Genomic DNA, 17,435 nt, shown 5'->3' on the forward strand with positions numbered 1-17,435 from the left:
AAGTCCTCGTCGAAATTGTTGACAAAGTGACGGAAGATAGTGACTTTATGTGATTATTATATCATTTGATTGCTCCATCGAGTTGATACATTTGGCGACGTTTAAAAAGTCAGTATGTACTTCATAATTGTGGCTATGTGCCCCGAGTCGTCGCTAGGTATCGTGTACGTACATTAATATATATCACTTCACTGAAATGTAGGGTTGGAATTAGCAATATGACGTCACGTGACGTCATGGCGTTCACGTTCGTGTTCACACAGAACCTTTCAAAAAGGTTCGCGTTCACACGAACCTGAACCTTTCAGAGGTTCACACCATCCCTAATGCTTAGTGATACAGTAGCTCGTTGCCATATCAGCATGTGACACTTTAGGATAAGATGTTTTAAGCAAGAGGTAGTGCTTAACGTGCGCACTGTCTTCATTCGCTACGGCTTACCTTACCTGACTATGCATGCGCTTGCGCTGTCTTTACTCTGCACGTGGCGATTTTCATTATTGAGCAATGTGCAATTGTGCATTCAACAACACCAACCCTCGTCATGGCAATTGCTGTGGTCAGAGAGGGAACATAGTCCTCATCTCAGTATAGTTATTGGCCAATTGGGCGAGTTTTCTTTCGCTATTGCCGTCATCGTCGTATCAAGTTGCTTCCAGTCGATTCAAGTATTCGATCATCACTCACTATGACGTCAGAACAGCATGAAAGACGGGGAAAGTTCAAAATGTACCTTTTATGCTACTACGAAGAATATAGCGCAGCATCACATTATAGATAATTTAGTATGTTTTCGACTATTCCCATTTTATTGCACTTTGGGACAATGCCGTGGGTGAACACGACGTCACAGAAATTGCATTACCACTAACGTGTGCATTTTTGTGCTAGGCCAGTGGTTCCTCGTTCTCGACCTTTTTCACCTCGCGGACCGGTAAAACTTCAAAACAAATGTTGCGGGGCGGCGAGACTTCAGAAATCCAAGTTGACGCTAAATTCAATTACAACAAATGTATTCAACTCAAATGTAATATTTGAAACTTCATTTTATTCACATTGAATTTCATTTGTTTGATTATAGTCATTTATACGTCGTTCTATTGAAGTTTCTCTGAGGTAAAGCTCGCAAAATTTTGTTAAAGGCCATTAACTTGATTGTGATTTGTTTGGTATCTATGAAAGAAATGGCACTTTGCTGTTTGGTACAGCATCTATCATATTGATAAGTATCACTTGGTGACGCAGTCGGAATTTAATGAAGTTTAAAAGTCTTCTAAGCTTCCACATATAACTTCTCCGAAACGAGTTGCAGGCCACTTTTAAGCAGGTTCGTACAAAACGTGCACCATTATTTGTGACGTACGCATAACGTACGGTCGTATGCCATGAACTCTCGATTACGCCACCACGGAGAAAAATACGCAACAAACTTCTAATTTGATGTTTTATTTTTCTGATTATTGGACAAGCGTCTAAAATGTTTGGCTGACCGGCAGGAATCTTGCCATGGATCGGCGGTTGAAAATCACTGTGCTATAGGCTACACGTTTGGTATTCTGCGATGCCACCAATCGAGGTTTCGAAGATTCCACAGTGGAAAATACTATATATTCTGTAATTTTCGTTGATAAATTATCTCATCTTAGTGGCCAGTACTCGAAGACATCATCTCTCCCTTCTCGACTCGAATCCGTAGAATCACTAACGGATTCAGGTTCGAATACTACTCGAGATCATGGCGCCCTATTAGGCTTACTCATGAGGCCTTAGTAACTGTGATCATGCATTCGCAAGTGCTACGCGTTATCCCTCTCGACGGCGGGTTCGTTCGTCTCCACGCCGTCGCGCCACAGCCTTTCTGTCTTGCCATAAGTAATACATGAGAGTCTGCGGACCGAAGTGCTGAGCTCTCGAATTCTGGCAGGCTTTCCTTTGCGCGGGAGCTAAATCTTGCGGGCAATCTTTGTCGTGGTATATGTGCACCATGGCCGGCTCGTTTGCTCTGAATATTCGTAACTTTGCTTTTTGCAAAACGGCGTCGCACTGGAAAAAGGATCGTTTGTCACGAATTATGTTGTTGCATCAATGAGATGCATTAGGCTAGGGCGATGTAACCAGCACAGGATTTTATCAAATTCAGCGCTCGGTAAGCTGGTCTAAAAGCCGGTCAGCCGTAAAGTTGCCTTTGGACAAATGGAAAGTATGACCTAACCCAGTGGTTCCCAACCTTTTCCGACTCATCGCCCCCTTCTGAAGCTCCACACCGATCATCGCCCCCCAAATATTGGGAACCGATAAACAGCACTTCGTCAGCCCCCCCCCGAAAAAAAACGTTGGTCTTTGACCCCATGGGGTGATAAAAACTAAACCCCAGACCCCCCTCAGCCAGTGGGCAGGGCCAATATGGTCGATGTGGTATCTTGGAAAAGGTAGGACCCCTAAATAATAATTAAACATATTCGGACGGAATCGTTGTCATATTGACTTCTTTACATGATGCTATTTCGTGACCTCCTATATCTGCTATGTCAGAAGATATGGAAATCGTCAAAACATAACAAACTAAAAGACGCACATGATTTCATATTGGTATTTCTTTACTGGCAAATAATTTTTTCCTTGCGGGATGGCATTTGTCATGTAGGGTTAAGGTCGCCAGGACAGGAACGTTCGACGCCAGCCATTGAGGCGCCTATGGACAATTAAACATATATTTATATATATCGAAGTTTTCGGTCAGCACAAGGTCTTCTCGCTGCTGATCGTTCCGGCACACTTCTCGGAGTCGCACGTTACATGGCCTCTATCTTCATATATGTCTTGGTGCGTCGTGGCGCAGTAATGCCCGACGCCGAAGTCTCCCATTTCCATAAATCACGCGTATTTTTGTTGGGTGACGGGGAGCCCAACATCAAGATACAAGAAAACATTAAATCGCGCACAGCGCGATAAAGTTTTGATAAAGTCGCATGAATTTCTAAAAAATTACTCCATCATTCATGTTAATTCACGAAATAATTTTGGGCTTCCTTCGATTTTGGCCCCCCACCCCCAATTGGGGGGTTTGGGGTGCGGTAGTTACGGTCCCGACTCCAATATAACCGTTTTACCGCACCATCCCCCCTATCGCCCCCTTCGTTGTTTTCGCCCCCTATCGCCCCCTTCGTCCGTTTTCGCCCCCCTATCGCCCCCTTCGTTATTTTCACCCCCCTAGACCGCCAAATCGTCCCCTGGGGGGCGATATCGCCCACGTTGGGAACCACTGACCTAACCCAAATGCAGTGAGCCGTTCAATCTCACTGTGTCCACACCATTTAGGACACTATGGTGAAATCACTGTAGCTAGATATGGCTCAGTGATTATTTTGACGCCATTTTTTATGTATGCATGCATTTGTAGCTGAATTAGTTTAGGATTTTATAGTTTTGGTGATGTGGGATCTCCATACAAATTTAATCGCGATATTATCAGCAATTATCCAAACTTTACTCAAACCATACTCACCATTCTCACGTCTTCTAGTCCCCATCCTCGTATTGAAAGATCATATCCACCCGTTTTTAAAAAGTCACTCTTGTACATAGCGACCATTCCATAACTGAATGTTCTCCAAAATCCAGTCATTTCTTCGTAATAGAATGAGGAATCTGATGGCCTGCCCCGGCGGTACAAATGGACGATTTTGGGGTCGTACTGACTGAAAAAAGTCGGGTAATACACTTGTTCTCCTCTGATTGTCGCCCGCCGGATATGAAACAATATTTCCGATCTGAATATCAAGTCCACGTCACAAAAGAATATAATCTCATCGAGCGGAATGCTTTCCGCGCCAATCTGCAGGCCTGCCCCTCGCGAAAAAGGCAGTCCATGTCCGACAGGGATCAAATACAGAGGTACGTTCGGGTATTTTTCAGATAAAGCACGTAGATGTAACAGCACAAAATCAATGCCTGACATCACTGACGAGGTATTGTTGTTGAGATGTTTTTCATCGGCGTTTATGATCTGGTCTGTTTCTTTCTTTGATGCGGGGGTGCTTCCCGGGAAATATACTATAGTAAGGCTGACGTCTTCCCCGGGGGATAAGAAGGCAATGTCGAAGTTCACTAGAAAGCGTTTTAAGTTGTCAGGTCTTCCGCTTAACGCCATGACGAAATTGATTCTGGCAGATGGTCCTATCTCAATTCCATGCGACGGTGGTATATTGCCCAGTTCTCTGATATTTCCTGCGATTGATTGGATATTTATATCATATGGCTCATTCATGTATGCTATGGTTCCCGAAAAAGATTGACGAAAGTACACATTTCCTATGTATATGTTTTTCTTTATCACGTCCTCGATCACACGTAGTTTGAGCTTCGCTATCATGTCCGCTGATGTGAGCGGATTGACGTGATATCTCGCGTGAGTCATGGCTATTTCGTCGACGTTTGAACAAATGATTTTATATTGTTCGCATAAATACGATATGGTTATGTCCAGGCTTCGTACCGCGGATTCTTTAATTGTAGTAGGTATGCTTCGAACCATAGCGGAAACGGTCGAGTATTTGTTTTGTTGTGTAATCGCATCCCATATACATTCTCCGTGCGAATTCCATGCCTGAACGAAATTTTGTTGAATGTTGTAATCATAATTGAATAATTCAGAGTAGCAATAACATATTCCAAGACTATATTCCGTTGAAAGGGAAAGCAACGACAGCCTTCGATACTACTCAAATAAATAACGGAGATATCAATTGTGTGATCAACTGATTGTTACCAAAATTCATCATCAATTAATATCAGGTGAGAACATATCGCTGGGTATATTATACCTAAAGATCATTCCAGAGGAATTTTCAATTTCATACTCGGTGACGACATTTTCATTTAAAGTTCCGATTTACTTGGCAATTTAAAACGTTCAAATGGTATATTCATCACGACTTTTCGGATCCGTTTTAAGTCATATTACTTGAACTAAGAATCCCAATCCAATCCTATAGTGTGGCTCTCCTATTCTAGATTTGGATACAGAAACTGTCTGGTCCGTGTCGATAAAATTCAGCAAATAGTGTGGTGTGGTCATGGGTCTTCGAAATTGGAAATTCTTATTACGAAGAATAAGATACTGCAGCAGTGAATAACGGAGATCAATACTGTGATTGATTACGACAACTATACACGCAGAGACTTTCAATACACACCAAAGCTTCAAGAGGAAAGTAGAGATCGAAAAGTCGGAAAAGTGGGGCCTACTCAAATATGTAGTTTGTAAAAATAAGATTGCAACGAGGTGTCTCGTATATAGTCCTGTTTATCAATCAGGTTTGAGAAATGCTCTAATTGCCATGTTCATTGCTGCGACTATATCGTAGAATGACGAAAAGCGACACAAACAGGTTAAATTTTCCGAATTATTACTTAGAATAATTTATAAATAAATATGTGCAGGAGACACTCTTATTTTCGTACGCACAACCATGTGCACTGCGATTACATAAAGCACGCAGTTACCCGACCGGCTGGAGTGCGAGAAGTTCGTACCTTGTAATCAAATGTTCTATTCACGAGCAGGCTTGACATTTTCTTTGACTCAGTTTCCATTCTGGTGATCTTCAATAACAAATTACTAATCTGATCCGACAGAATTGATATGTGCAGCTTGTGCTGATGCTTCGGATCCTTGTTTGCATGAAAAGTCAGCCCAGCAGCTGAAACAACATTTATAATATCAATTATTTCTTACTGAGTTTTCATATAGAACAAGGTGATAATCACCCTATTACTATTATTCGTAATTTACTTAATTTTCGTGATGATGGAAGGAATAAATAGTTCCAAAACCGGCAAAGGAGGGAACGTATATCAAAAAAGTTATTGGTCAATGTTATGGGAAGTTTAAAACAGGGTTATAATGACTTGATAAAATGCTGGTTAAATTTGGTCAAAAATATTGTTCCTTGCATTGGTCTTAGGCCTTCATAGGGTGATATACCGAACTTCTCGGGTTTCTTCGCTCTCCAGACCCCCATTTCACGGCTACTCGGTAATTTTCGGCGCCGAAGTGCCTAATTTTATTTTCGCGGTTAGGGTAGCCTATTCATAGCAAAATCAAGACATGTACATTGAATCGCGCGAAGAAATTTTCAAGGTGAATGATTCTACCAAAATTACTCTATAAACTTATATTAATTTATGAAATAATTTTGGACCCCCTTTCGAGCCAGTGGAACCGGAGTTATTGCCGTCGAAAACTTTTGATTGGAATAAAATAGTATTCACGGTGAGCACAGCTATAATAAATAAACAAAGAATCGGTCACCGTAAATAGTATTTTATTCAAATCCAAATTTTTCGACGACAATAACGCCGCTTCCACTGGTTGGAATTGAACCAAATTTGGTGAGCATCGTTTCTATAGACCAGTGGTTCCCAACGTGGGCGATATCGCCCCCCAGGGGGCGATTTGGCGATCTAGGGGGGCGAAAATTACGAAGGGGGCGATAGGGGGGCGAAAATGGACAAAGGGGGCGACGGGGGGCGAAAATAGCGAAGGGGGCGATAGGGGGGTGATGACGCGTCAAAACGGCTGACCTTTTTTTTTTTTTTTTCTTTTTTTTTTAGTCATCCACCTAGCCATTCGGAGAGAAAAAACGTTATTTTCAGCTCTGAGCAGAGAAAGATGACCTTTTTTTTTTTTTTTTTTAGTCAACCCGCCGGTGATTACAGCCTGTATGCCCAATTATCGGTGCACAAAATTTGGGGGGCGATGATCGGTGTTGACCTTGAAAAGGGGGCGATGGGTCGAAAAAGGTTGGGAACCACTGCTATAGACGGCCTAACATTTTCATGGGGTGAACAGAAATTTTTCATTTTTTTTTATTATTTATTTTTATATAATAAATAGACACTTTCTTCTCCGGTAGCAAAGCGGTTACTGGCTGGAATTGAACCAAATTTTGTGTGTAGGCTTAAATTAGGTAACGTAACAATTTTATCAAGTATAGCCAGTACGATTTGAGAAAATAAAGTCATTTTTGAAGAGCCCTAATACTCATGTTAAACTTCGCACCGCGGAGACTCCTTGTGGTGTTCCGTACTTCACTATTATCTTCAGCTATTCCTTGTGTATTCGAGTTTATAATTGAAGCAGAACACCCCACAGGCTTACTACATATGTATCCCAATCGCAAGTATTATTGCTAGGAAAAGTTATTGAAATTCGCATAACAGTCGCGCGCAGTCAACCCCAGAATGAATTTCGTCGATAATATTGGTAGTGTCACATATTATTTCTGTAAAGTATTTATCCATTCTAAGCCCATGTCATCATGTTAGCCGGTAGAGTTGCTGGAGGAGGTCTTTAAAACTTTTGGTCACAAAATTATTGATGTTGCATCTTCCGGTTTTGTTAATCACTTTGTTGCATGTTGTTATTTCTTGATCACCCATCAGGATTGTCGGTATATCTACAATATATTGGAATCGCTCAAACGTACTAGAAAACCGTCATTCGTCAGACACACACGATTCCAACTGGGTATTTCTCTATGGAGCGCATCACTTTCTTATCCGTTTCGTATTTATGCGGTGGTGCTCAGATTGCAATCACACTATTTTATTAAAAACAAAAAATCCAAGTCACCCTGAATCGCGCTATGCTAAAATTTTTAAGTCGAATTGATGGCCGCCAACACACGCTAATACAAATACGGTATGTGTAGACGGCCGTACAATTATAATTACGATTTTACTGGTGCATATGCGGCCGTATACGAAAGTAGGTACGCATTTACAACCTGATGCGTACAGTTGAAATGAACATTGCGCGATATTGCACATATGGTCAACCTGTACTGAAGCAACTTGCCTAATTACTGTGATGATATAGTTATATGTCCATTGTAATGCGAATCTGGTACACCGCAGTACACCCCGCCCGAGTGGTACACCCTTCAAACATCATGGTAACCTATAGCCCTAGTACGATACACCCGGTTGAAGAGCCCTATGCGGTAACACTATATCCATCAGTCTCTGGAGGGTGAACGCAGGCGAGCCAATTGTAATTAATGACTGCCTGAAGGATGCTGTCATTTCCTGACCTCCGGCGAAAGTTGTCGCAACTCAAAGGATCTCTGACAAGTCATAGAAAAAATATAGGATAAAACTTCTTTGAGACGCGCACGATTCCAAATTTGCATTTATTTACAGCGCGCAATATTTCACTCTGTTGGTCGCATTTGTGCCGTGGGACTCAGGTTGCAAAGACAGGGCCATCCGGCGCGATATTCGGCCACGGTTCTATCGCCGTCGATCTTTCTGGGATCGCACATTGTGTTGGCCGAAACCTTGTCTGCCTTTGTATCTCTTTTTGGCGCCAAAATATGTTGCCTAATAGTCCCGCAACAGAACGCAGCACATGCACACGAATACCGTTATATATACTTCTCTGCATCATGTAAATTTTATTAGGCTTATTTTATCATTTTATTTATCTGGGGGCGGGTACACAACAATTAAAAATCTATCGACACTATATATATCGCGTCAGGGATATCTAGAACTTTTAGATATCTCCGTATCGCGCTCGCTTCGCGAAGAAAATTTCAAATTGAATGAATTTGCTCAAAAATACTCAACCTTTAATTCGCAAAAAATTTCAAAAGATTTTTGGGAGTGATTTCCCCTTTTGCCCCATACTTGGCTACGTCAATGCTTGGACGCAGGCTTGAATCGGTCGTGAGTTGAAAATGACTCCAATTGACTCGAGCCAAAACTATAAAAGTAAGATTGACTTGTGAATCAGAACCTGGTGACTTGATTACAGCCCTGGTATAGAGTATTATAAATTGCACCTATTCACCGATGTGATCCCATGACAAAGGCCGAGAGAGAAAACGCTGCTAATAAAAGTAGCAGTTGAGTTTCAATTTACTCATTTATCAATCATTGGATAAATATTATTTATTAGCTCGGCGGTACGATTGTCACTTCACAATGATTAGAATTCTATAGTACCGATAGGCCCACCTCTTTTCCGTTCAGATATTTCTTCGATATTGTCGTCGTAGCTTCGCTTCTCGCCGAAATTCTGGTAAAACACGCTGGATGTTTCCCACGCTGACGAACAGCTGACGCCCGTGACTTTCCGCACGCAGCGTCCAAGCTCTATGTCTTCGTGTTCGGTGTACATTTGTCGTATGCATTCCGAAAGCTTAGGCCCGACTTGACGCAGGGTTTCTCTTGACATAACAATGCCAGTTCCACCCTAAATAGACAATCAGTTATCGCTGACACATTGCAGCGCGCTAAGAAATTTCAACATACCATACAGTAGTTTTCTCCGAACAAATAGTCTTCCGCGTGCTTCCCATAGCCTGGGTGACCGAGATAGAAGATTTCGCTGGAATTGATTTTGCTCAGATATTGCAGCAGCTCCTCTATTTTGACGTAGGCATCGTCATCTACTCGGACAAACCAGTGGAATCTGTACAGAAACGACAACATTTGTTTGAAGATGGTTGTGCGGATGCGAGGCTGAGCCGGGGATACATAAAACTCCGATAGTTCTATATATCCCCGGGATAAGCTAAGAGAAATATCATACATCGGCTATAAGCAATATGCATATTCTGGATCGATAGCCTGTTCATGGGTAGGCCTACTGGAATTATGGAGTCATTATTAATATATTGCAAGTTGGAGATATAAAGTCGGTTTTGGGTTGATAAATAACAAATCTCTGACTGGAAAGAGATTGCTAAATCGCTTGGGAATTGCAGACACAGCATTACAGGGTCACAGACTCACAGTATAGTAGGGTTAACGTATTTTGTAATCGGGAAAGGACACTTTTCAGAATTAAAATACCGGAGGAAAATCCAAAAAAAATGGTAAATTTTCCCCACCTCGTGGTCGGTTGAATTGAAAAAAAATGATCAACTTTCAAGCTCAACTCCAGAAATACACTTTTTATTTCACATTGTCCGTTGGTTGACTAAAAAAGGTCGTCACTTTCGTTCGAACCACGAGTTTCCTATTTAGCGTCATTAATACCCATTTTCACTCGACTCTACCCACTATCTTAGCTCTAAACGCTGTAAAGGAGGACGAATTGCCAAAATGGACGACGTTTGGGCGTTCTCGGAGGACATTTTCAAAAAGCCGAGAATGTAGGATAAATCCTCCTACAGGAGGACGTATGGTAACCCTACACAGTAGTGAGAATTATCTAAGAAGGGTTATTGAGTCGTGATTAGAATTATTGACTATTATATACTGCCGACGGCGTGATGCGGATCCATGTGAATCACTTTGTTACAATGCCGCGCAGATGATGATAAATAATAATTGATACGAAGTCAGGGCAAGTTTTCATTATATAAGCTGTTCAACACCAACTCGTCTTACGCACTTTTCGAGGTAATTGTCGTGCATGAATTTGAACATCGTGAAACTTTTCCTTTGCGGTGGGTATGACCCATCTGCGACTCCTGGCAGAGATACCACGCTTACTCCATTCCGTATCATGTTCACGGATCCATCACCAGTACGTGATTCTTGGTTTGTGTTAGCGAAAACTTGCACCTTCACTTTGGGGTGTCGTGCCCACGTATCCAGTATGGCGGCAACTCGGGAATTCATATTGTGGTTGGTGGACATTATTCCTGAAGTGTGAAGGTTTGATCCGTGTATGAAAAAGACATGGCGTAGGATGTCACAGAAATAATGCACGCGCATAACACGTATGCAAGGAAGTCATACGCAATCAATTGATTCGCTAACGGCACCGATCGGACTTGGATTATTGACAGCTACTACTTCGGTAATATCGCGCAGACTGTATAGCAAAGAGCGATTTTAGGTATAGTTAGGGGTGCGATGTGATGTTTGCTTGTTTATGGTGTTTGTCGACTATACTATGATCATTTACACCAGGCCAATTTTCTCCATTTTATTCCGTAGCTACCGACTTGTAGCGCGGCCCACTTCTAGGCTTTTATAAGACACCGCTTACACGGATGATGATCGACGAGGAGGAGCCTAAACCTCCAACACTTGGGTAGGAATTCTGGAGACGACCTCGGTCGGACTAGAACCCGCAACCCATTTCTGTTGCAGCTGTGGATCATACCTCTACGAGTCTACGCTAGCCCTTTAGAGCAATGGTTCCCAAACGGTGGGGAATTCAATGGCTTCTGGTGGGGAATAGACGCGTTTGTTTAAAATTATCTACAGGACAATCGTCATATTCACGGAGATACATCCGCAATTACCGTTACCAGTTAACTGCCCTGGAATGTATGTTTCGAAAATTATATTGAGCGGTACTCACAAAACCTCATTTTTAACTCTGGATTTCCAATGATGGCGTCACGAACGCATCCAGCACTACCAGTACTAGCGTTCGCGAAATTTTGAGCGTTACTGGTATCGGTTCACAATACGTTTTACGTTTCAGTTATAGGCGATTGTCTTGGCGTACTGGCGTGGTTGTGTGTCTTGTGTAGTCAAACCAGCAAATAGCTGCTCGGTGATGACAAAAGTGTTTGGTAGTAGGGAACAAGACCGTAACTGCCGCACCCCAAACCCCCCAATTGGCGGGGCGAGCTCGAAAGAGCTCAAAATGATTTCATGAAGTAACATAAATTATAGAGTATTTTTTGGAAATTTATGTCACTTATTCAAATTTCTTTTGCGCTGTGCGTGCGATTTATTATTGACTAATATTTTGATTTTTGGATAAACTTCCCCGACGAAAATACGTAGAATTTATAGAAATAGAGATTTCGGCGTCGGTCATTACTGCGCCACGACGCACCGAGACATATGAAGTTATAAGCCATGTAACATGCGACTCCGAGATATGTGTCAGAATCATCAGCAGCGAGAAGACCTTGGCCGAGAAGGAATGCCCTTGTAGTGAACGAAAACTTCGATATATATACAATATACATACATGTTTAATTGTCCATAGGCGGCTAAATTGCTGGCGCCGAATGTTCCTGTCCTGGCGATCTGAACTCCACAGGACAAATGCCATCCCGCAGGGATAAAATTATTTGCTAGTAAAGCAATACCAATTTGAAATCGTGTGTTTAGTTTTGGCGATTTCAATATCTTTTGATATAGCAGATATAGGAGGTCACGAAATAGCATCATGTAACGAAGTTAATATATCAACGGGTCTGCCCGAAGATGTTTAATTCATATTTAGGGGTCCTACCTTTTCCAACACACCTCGCTCAGCTCTACCGGTAAGGGGATAATAGCGAAATATATGCAATTCCCGATCATATTGACCGATTCAAACATGAATTATATAAATTGTTCGCGCTTCGCGCGTTTACGGTCCTGGTGGGGAATGAAGGCTCGGAATAAACCTGAAGTGGGGAATGAAGACAAAAAGGTCGGGAACCACTGTTTTAGAGGTTCTCACCATCCCCATAAAACGAGTTAAATACTGCAATCTATATGGAGCATGTGACTGTCATGGCCAAGACGGGCGTATCATCACAAATCGTATGAGGGGAGCGTGCGTCTTGACCTCCAGTGGAGCCTCTGAGACTGAATTACGGATCCCATATTGTTCTTTTTGATTTGTTCAAGAGCAATGTGATGGATTACCTGCGTCATAGTGCTATCTATGACTTACTAGCTAGAAGTTCAACAATCATAGCCGAGCACGACAATGCCTAAACTATATATAGATAGATCGCTTGATTGATTCACAGTAGGGCTGTTCAAAAATAACTTTTTTTCCGGATTCCAGCCAGTCACTGTTTAAATAGTTAGGTTACCCTAAAAAACGCCGCACACCAAATTTGGTTCAATTCTAACAACTATAGAACTCCGCAGATCTAATTACAATTTTTAATTTATTATGGAAAATAAAAATAAAAATTCAAATTTTTCTGCCAACCTCATGAAATTGTTGAGCTGTCTTCAAAGACATTGCAAAACAAATTTGAGTCAATTCCGACCAGTAGAAGTTATGAGTTTTTCGATGATAATCCTCGGATTATCCTTGATTGGTGGATTGGATAATCTGCGACTTATCAAAGAAAAACTCACATAACTCCGCTTCAACTGGTCGGAATTGACTCAAATTTGTTTTGCAACGTCTTTGAAGAAAGCTCAACAGTTTCATGGGGTTGGCAGAAAAAATTGAATTTTTTTTATTATTTTCCATAATAAATTAGAAATTTTAATTGGATCTGCGGAGTCCTATACTTGTTAGAATTGAACCAAATTTGGTGTGCAGCGTTTTTTAGGGTAACCTGACAATTTAATCAGTGACTGGCTGGAATCCGAAAAAAAAGTTATTTTTGAACAGCCCTAATTCACAGTCGTTCAAATTTGAGGTACTTTCCACTTTTACAGACGCCTAGGTGAGACCGCTGATAATTACATTTTCACTGGCTGACATTTTTTAGGATTTAGGCTATTGATTTTGTTAAAGTCGCCAACACTGAGTTTCGCTGCAATGTCTTGGGTCAAGTTTGCAGACCTGTGAGGTTTGGGGTGTGGTATTTGACTTGTTTTGTGGGTTACCGCTTTGCTGTTTGGCTTTTTGCGGAACATAATGTCCGCATTACGTTATTTTCTTGATGCGTACAGGCATGACATGCAGCGATCATCCAATCACGTACAATTAAATTGCGGTGACTCTCAACTATATATTCATCATTATGAATCTCACCAATGTACAAAACGTTGTCCGGTTCGTGAAGCTTTTTTGGCGACCTTAACATACTTCGGAGCTGGAGGCGAGGAGAACTTCTACATCGGAATGATTCGACTAATTTCAGCATCGAATTGTTGGAATTGGATATAATATTGACTCCAAGAGAATAACCAACCACGAAACTCACGACGAATCTAAGAAAAGGTTCAATATTATACGGATTACGACAGTATCGTGTATATACAGAGATAGGCCTACATACAGCACCACTGTTACATTTGATACAGCCTTGCTAAATCAAATTTTTTTAGACAGGTCTGATATCCCTTAGTGTAGAGTTGTCTGATAAATTATTACATTCCGCCATATTAGACCAACCCGGATGTTTCTGATTTTTCTGATTGTAAGCATAATCATTACATAATATGTCTCAAAGTACGCGTTATGACTTATGACTGGCAACATAAGCAACAATATTATTTCTCCATTCTGCACACTGAACACTGAACAGTGCACATGCAGTCCCGGCTGTTATTTAATGACCTAGACCAGTGGTTCTCAACCTTTTTGACCTCGCGGACCGCGTTAAAACTTCAAAACAAATGTTGCGGACCGCTAAACCCTCAGAATAAAAATTGATTAATTAATTTCAACAAATATATGCAATTCAAATGTTAATATTGGAAACTTCGTTAATGCTGCCTGTTAGACATTTAGACGTGGTTCCCATGGGCGTTTCTGCAAGGCGAAGCCCTCTTAAAGACCACTAACTAGATAGTGATTGGGCTGTTCACTGTCGTTCGATAGAGATGCCACTTAAGTGTTTGCTATAGCTTCTATATTCTCTTACTCTCAAGTGTCGCTTAAATGCACTGTCGGAATTTACCAACGTTTTTCTTTATAGTATCTCTAGCTCTCACGTAAAACTTATCCAAAACGAGTTGTAGGCTAATTATTATAAATATTCTTGCACAACGATTGCATCATTGTGACGCACGCCCTAAGTAGACCAGGCACTCTCTATTACAACACCATGCAGAAAATACGTTCCAAACTTCTAAATCAATTTAGAATTCGATGGAAAATTTCTCTAGTTAACAGAAGAGCGTTTCAACTTCTTTCATTTTGGAATTGAGATATAAAATTCTGATTTATTTGGCGGGCAGGCAGGAAACTTGCCACGGCACCGATCCGCGGATCGGCGGTTGAGAACCAAACCTAAACTATTTTGCAAATCAACATAAAGTAAAATATTATTGGCCGGGAATGTTCATCTCGAAAATTATCTTCGCGCATCGCGCGATTCCCTTTCATGAGAATTGTTGCGATCAATATTGGTATTCCATCTCATTCGACAAAACAATGGTAGGCTAAAAATAAAACAAATGTTAAAGAAATTAGTCCAGCCTTTTTTGCAATTATGAGATAACGGTGGCTTGAGGCAGTTGGGGTGCTATAGTCCGGGGTGTGAAACCTGCCGGTGTGGGACTATCACACACCGGCATTTCGGCGCCGGCCGTAACTTCCTTCCCAGAACACATCAAGACCACTGGCGTTTCGGTGCGCCTGTGACTAAGCAAACTGCATCGCAAAAAGATCGGCGGTGATACGGTACCCTAAAACACGACATCCTGGGAAACCTTCGCTGAAAGTCTCATGTCCTTGAAATTCACAACAAACGTCGTGCTGAAAACCTTATGCGGGCCTAATATCAGCGTTAGGAGACGGAGTGACAAAGTGCTGTTTCAATCCTGGTTATAGGGGGTACTGGAAACATTTCACAACAGCTCATGGGGTACAAGCGTTAAAACGGTCAAGAAACAGTTATAAGTTGATCAGCAGCACTTACCTTGACACAAACTTCTTTGTCAGTCTATTCAACTTTGCCATGTCGAACTATAGGTTCGAATCTGGTTCTAAAAAATCAAATTAAGTGTTCTGCTAAAGGAACAGTCGTATAGGACTCTGTGTATAGTCCTGAGATTCTTAAACTGGGCCCGCGCACCTTTTAGGGGTGTGTAGGAAAATTCTAACATTTAGACGTACACTGGATTTCAAGTCAAATAGAAAAAACCTCGGTCTATTAAAAGTTATTCGTTTTCTGGGGTACGTGAAGGAAATAGCAAAGCTATAATGGCGAAAGCTATCTAAAGTATTCACGTATGAGGCCAGGTCGTATGCAAATGCATAACATGCCCTGTGTGTCAAAACAACGATCCTTTGACACCAAATAATTTGTAGCCAAAGGCCGTCGCACTCCTGGTGTATATGCTGAATAGTTTTTCTGAATTTTATTCGTATAAAAGTGCCTTACAAGGTAGGCTAAAGTTGTTCTCTTGCTCGAAAAGAGGGTCGATAAATGCCTCTTGTCAACAATCCGCGGCAACTTTTCTGAACATGAAGATGCTAAACCAGTGACAATAGTAAGTAGCTGTGCTACGTGCTTATTATGCGAGCGGTATACTTTTTCCTGCTGATGTGTGACTATTTGTCTAATAGTGGACTCAACCTGTTCTCTGTGGCGCCCACCTTAATTAAGAGTGCTTTGTCACACGCCCCCTGATTTTAAATACACACAAAAGCGAATGTGTTTACCATTTAGTGACTATTTACCGATAGGCCTATAGCAATCCGTTGGGTTCATTTAGTGCAATGAAATCGTCCGGGGATCAATTCAGGAAATTGAACCGCGTACGTCATCTTACACTGCACTGTCAATGTCAATCCACTGTGATGTCACAAGTAAATATTCGTGACGTCGTGGCTGAAAAACAAAACAAACTAAAAACAATATAATCATGTTTCAAACAAGGGTCCTGTTTTAAACATGTTTGTTTTAAATTGATTTTTGTTTCAAATGCAACCCTCGTGCTCATCATGATGTTGGCAATCGCTGTGTTGATGTGCGAACGGAATTACCGATTCGATGCGTGGTATAATCGTACTCATTGGTACTCTGTTTCGCCGAAATTTATATCTGCTCGATACACATCGCTCCCTACTCCCACCCCTTATCGTTATTGTCTATGTCAGTGTTGATCGTACAGTAAGGTGAGCTCACTCTAGTGCGGAGCATGGACCGGAGCCGGATTGGATATCCGGCCGGATTTTTACAATTTTGGCCGGACCGGATTGGAGCCGGATCAGTACTTTTTCTCTTACGGCCGGAGCCGGATCGGAGCCGGATCACTACTTTTTTGATCCGGCCAGAATTTTTATGGATAAGCATGACTTTTATATGGATAAGCATGACTTTTAAAACTATATAACTACCAACCAACCACACATAAGTAACCTCCAAGCCAGTGTGAACATAAACGAGGCATATTTATCAATTCACGGAACCTCCGTACCGAGTAGGGCCGGATTTCTGGCCGTACTTTTTCATTTTTGGCCGGACCGGATTGGAGCCGGATCAGTACTTTTTCGGATACGGCCGGAGCCGGATCGGAGCCGGACCAGAGAATTGAACAACCGGATCGGAGCCGGACCAGAGAATTTGTCGATCCGCCCCGCACTAGCTCACTCTGCAGCGAAGACACGGGTTCGAATTACGATAACGAGAGAACGTATGCGGGCGGCATCATTTGTTTGATGTAATTGAAGCAACGCCTTATTCGAACAATTGTTCAATTAATTTGATTACGGGGATTCCGCGACATTCCAATTCGCTCGCCTTTGCACTTAACGCGCGCATGAGTATCGAATTTAAGTCATTGGGTATCTAATGTAGAAAGCAATACTCAGAGGTTTC

At 41.7% G+C, this 17,435-nt stretch overlaps 1 protein-coding gene across 3 annotated transcripts; it reads right to left on the reverse strand.

The window, feature by feature from the left end:
• Positions 1 to 1,028: 1,028 nt before the first annotated feature.
• On the reverse strand, positions 1,029 to 16,255 carry LOC145443697 (chondroitin sulfate synthase 3-like). 3 transcript variants are annotated; one of them, XM_080321638.1, is made up of 8 exons: positions 15,531 to 16,255; positions 13,697 to 13,875; positions 10,409 to 10,661; positions 9,322 to 9,481; positions 9,025 to 9,262; positions 5,536 to 5,702; positions 3,506 to 4,606; positions 1,029 to 2,043 (listed from the first exon to the last, which is right to left on the reverse strand). In XM_080321638.1, the coding sequence occupies exons 1-8, from the start codon at positions 15,569 to 15,571 to the stop codon at positions 1,804 to 1,806; spliced, it is 2,379 nt and encodes a 792-aa protein (XP_080177764.1). In that variant the 5' UTR covers positions 15,572 to 16,255; the 3' UTR covers positions 1,029 to 1,803. The 3 variants fall into 3 exon arrangements, with proteins under 3 accessions (XP_080177764.1, XP_080177765.1, XP_080177766.1); XM_080321639.1 differs by lacking the exons at positions 13,697 to 13,875; positions 15,531 to 16,255 and adding an exon at positions 12,413 to 12,850 and having other exon boundaries at positions 10,409 to 11,143; XM_080321640.1 differs by lacking the exons at positions 13,697 to 13,875; positions 15,531 to 16,255 and adding an exon at positions 11,437 to 11,552 and having other exon boundaries at positions 10,409 to 11,385.
• Between the last annotated feature and the right edge of the window lie 1,180 nt (positions 16,256 to 17,435).

The sequence above is a fragment of the Botryllus schlosseri genome, chromosome 7 (genome assembly GCF_051294905.1).
Source record: "Botryllus schlosseri isolate E-star chromosome 7, Bs_hap1, whole genome shotgun sequence".
NCBI lineage: Eukaryota > Metazoa > Chordata > Ascidiacea > Stolidobranchia > Styelidae > Botryllus > Botryllus schlosseri.

What these genes read in the sequence shown, in the direction of transcription:
- LOC145443697 (XM_080321638.1), bottom strand. Translation starts at nt 15,571, where the DNA reads ATGGCAAAGTTGAATAGACTGACAAAGAAGTTTGTGTCAAG. An exon ending in AATATCTGAACGGAAAAGAG is followed by an intron (nt 5,703 to 9,024) that starts GTGGGCCTATCG and finishes ATGTTGTTTCAG; the next exon opens with CTGCTGGGCTGACTTTTCAT. An exon ending in ATAGAACATTTGATTACAAG is followed by an intron (nt 4,607 to 5,535) that starts GTACGAACTTCT and finishes AATTTCGTTCAG; the next exon opens with GCATGGAATTCGCACGGAGA.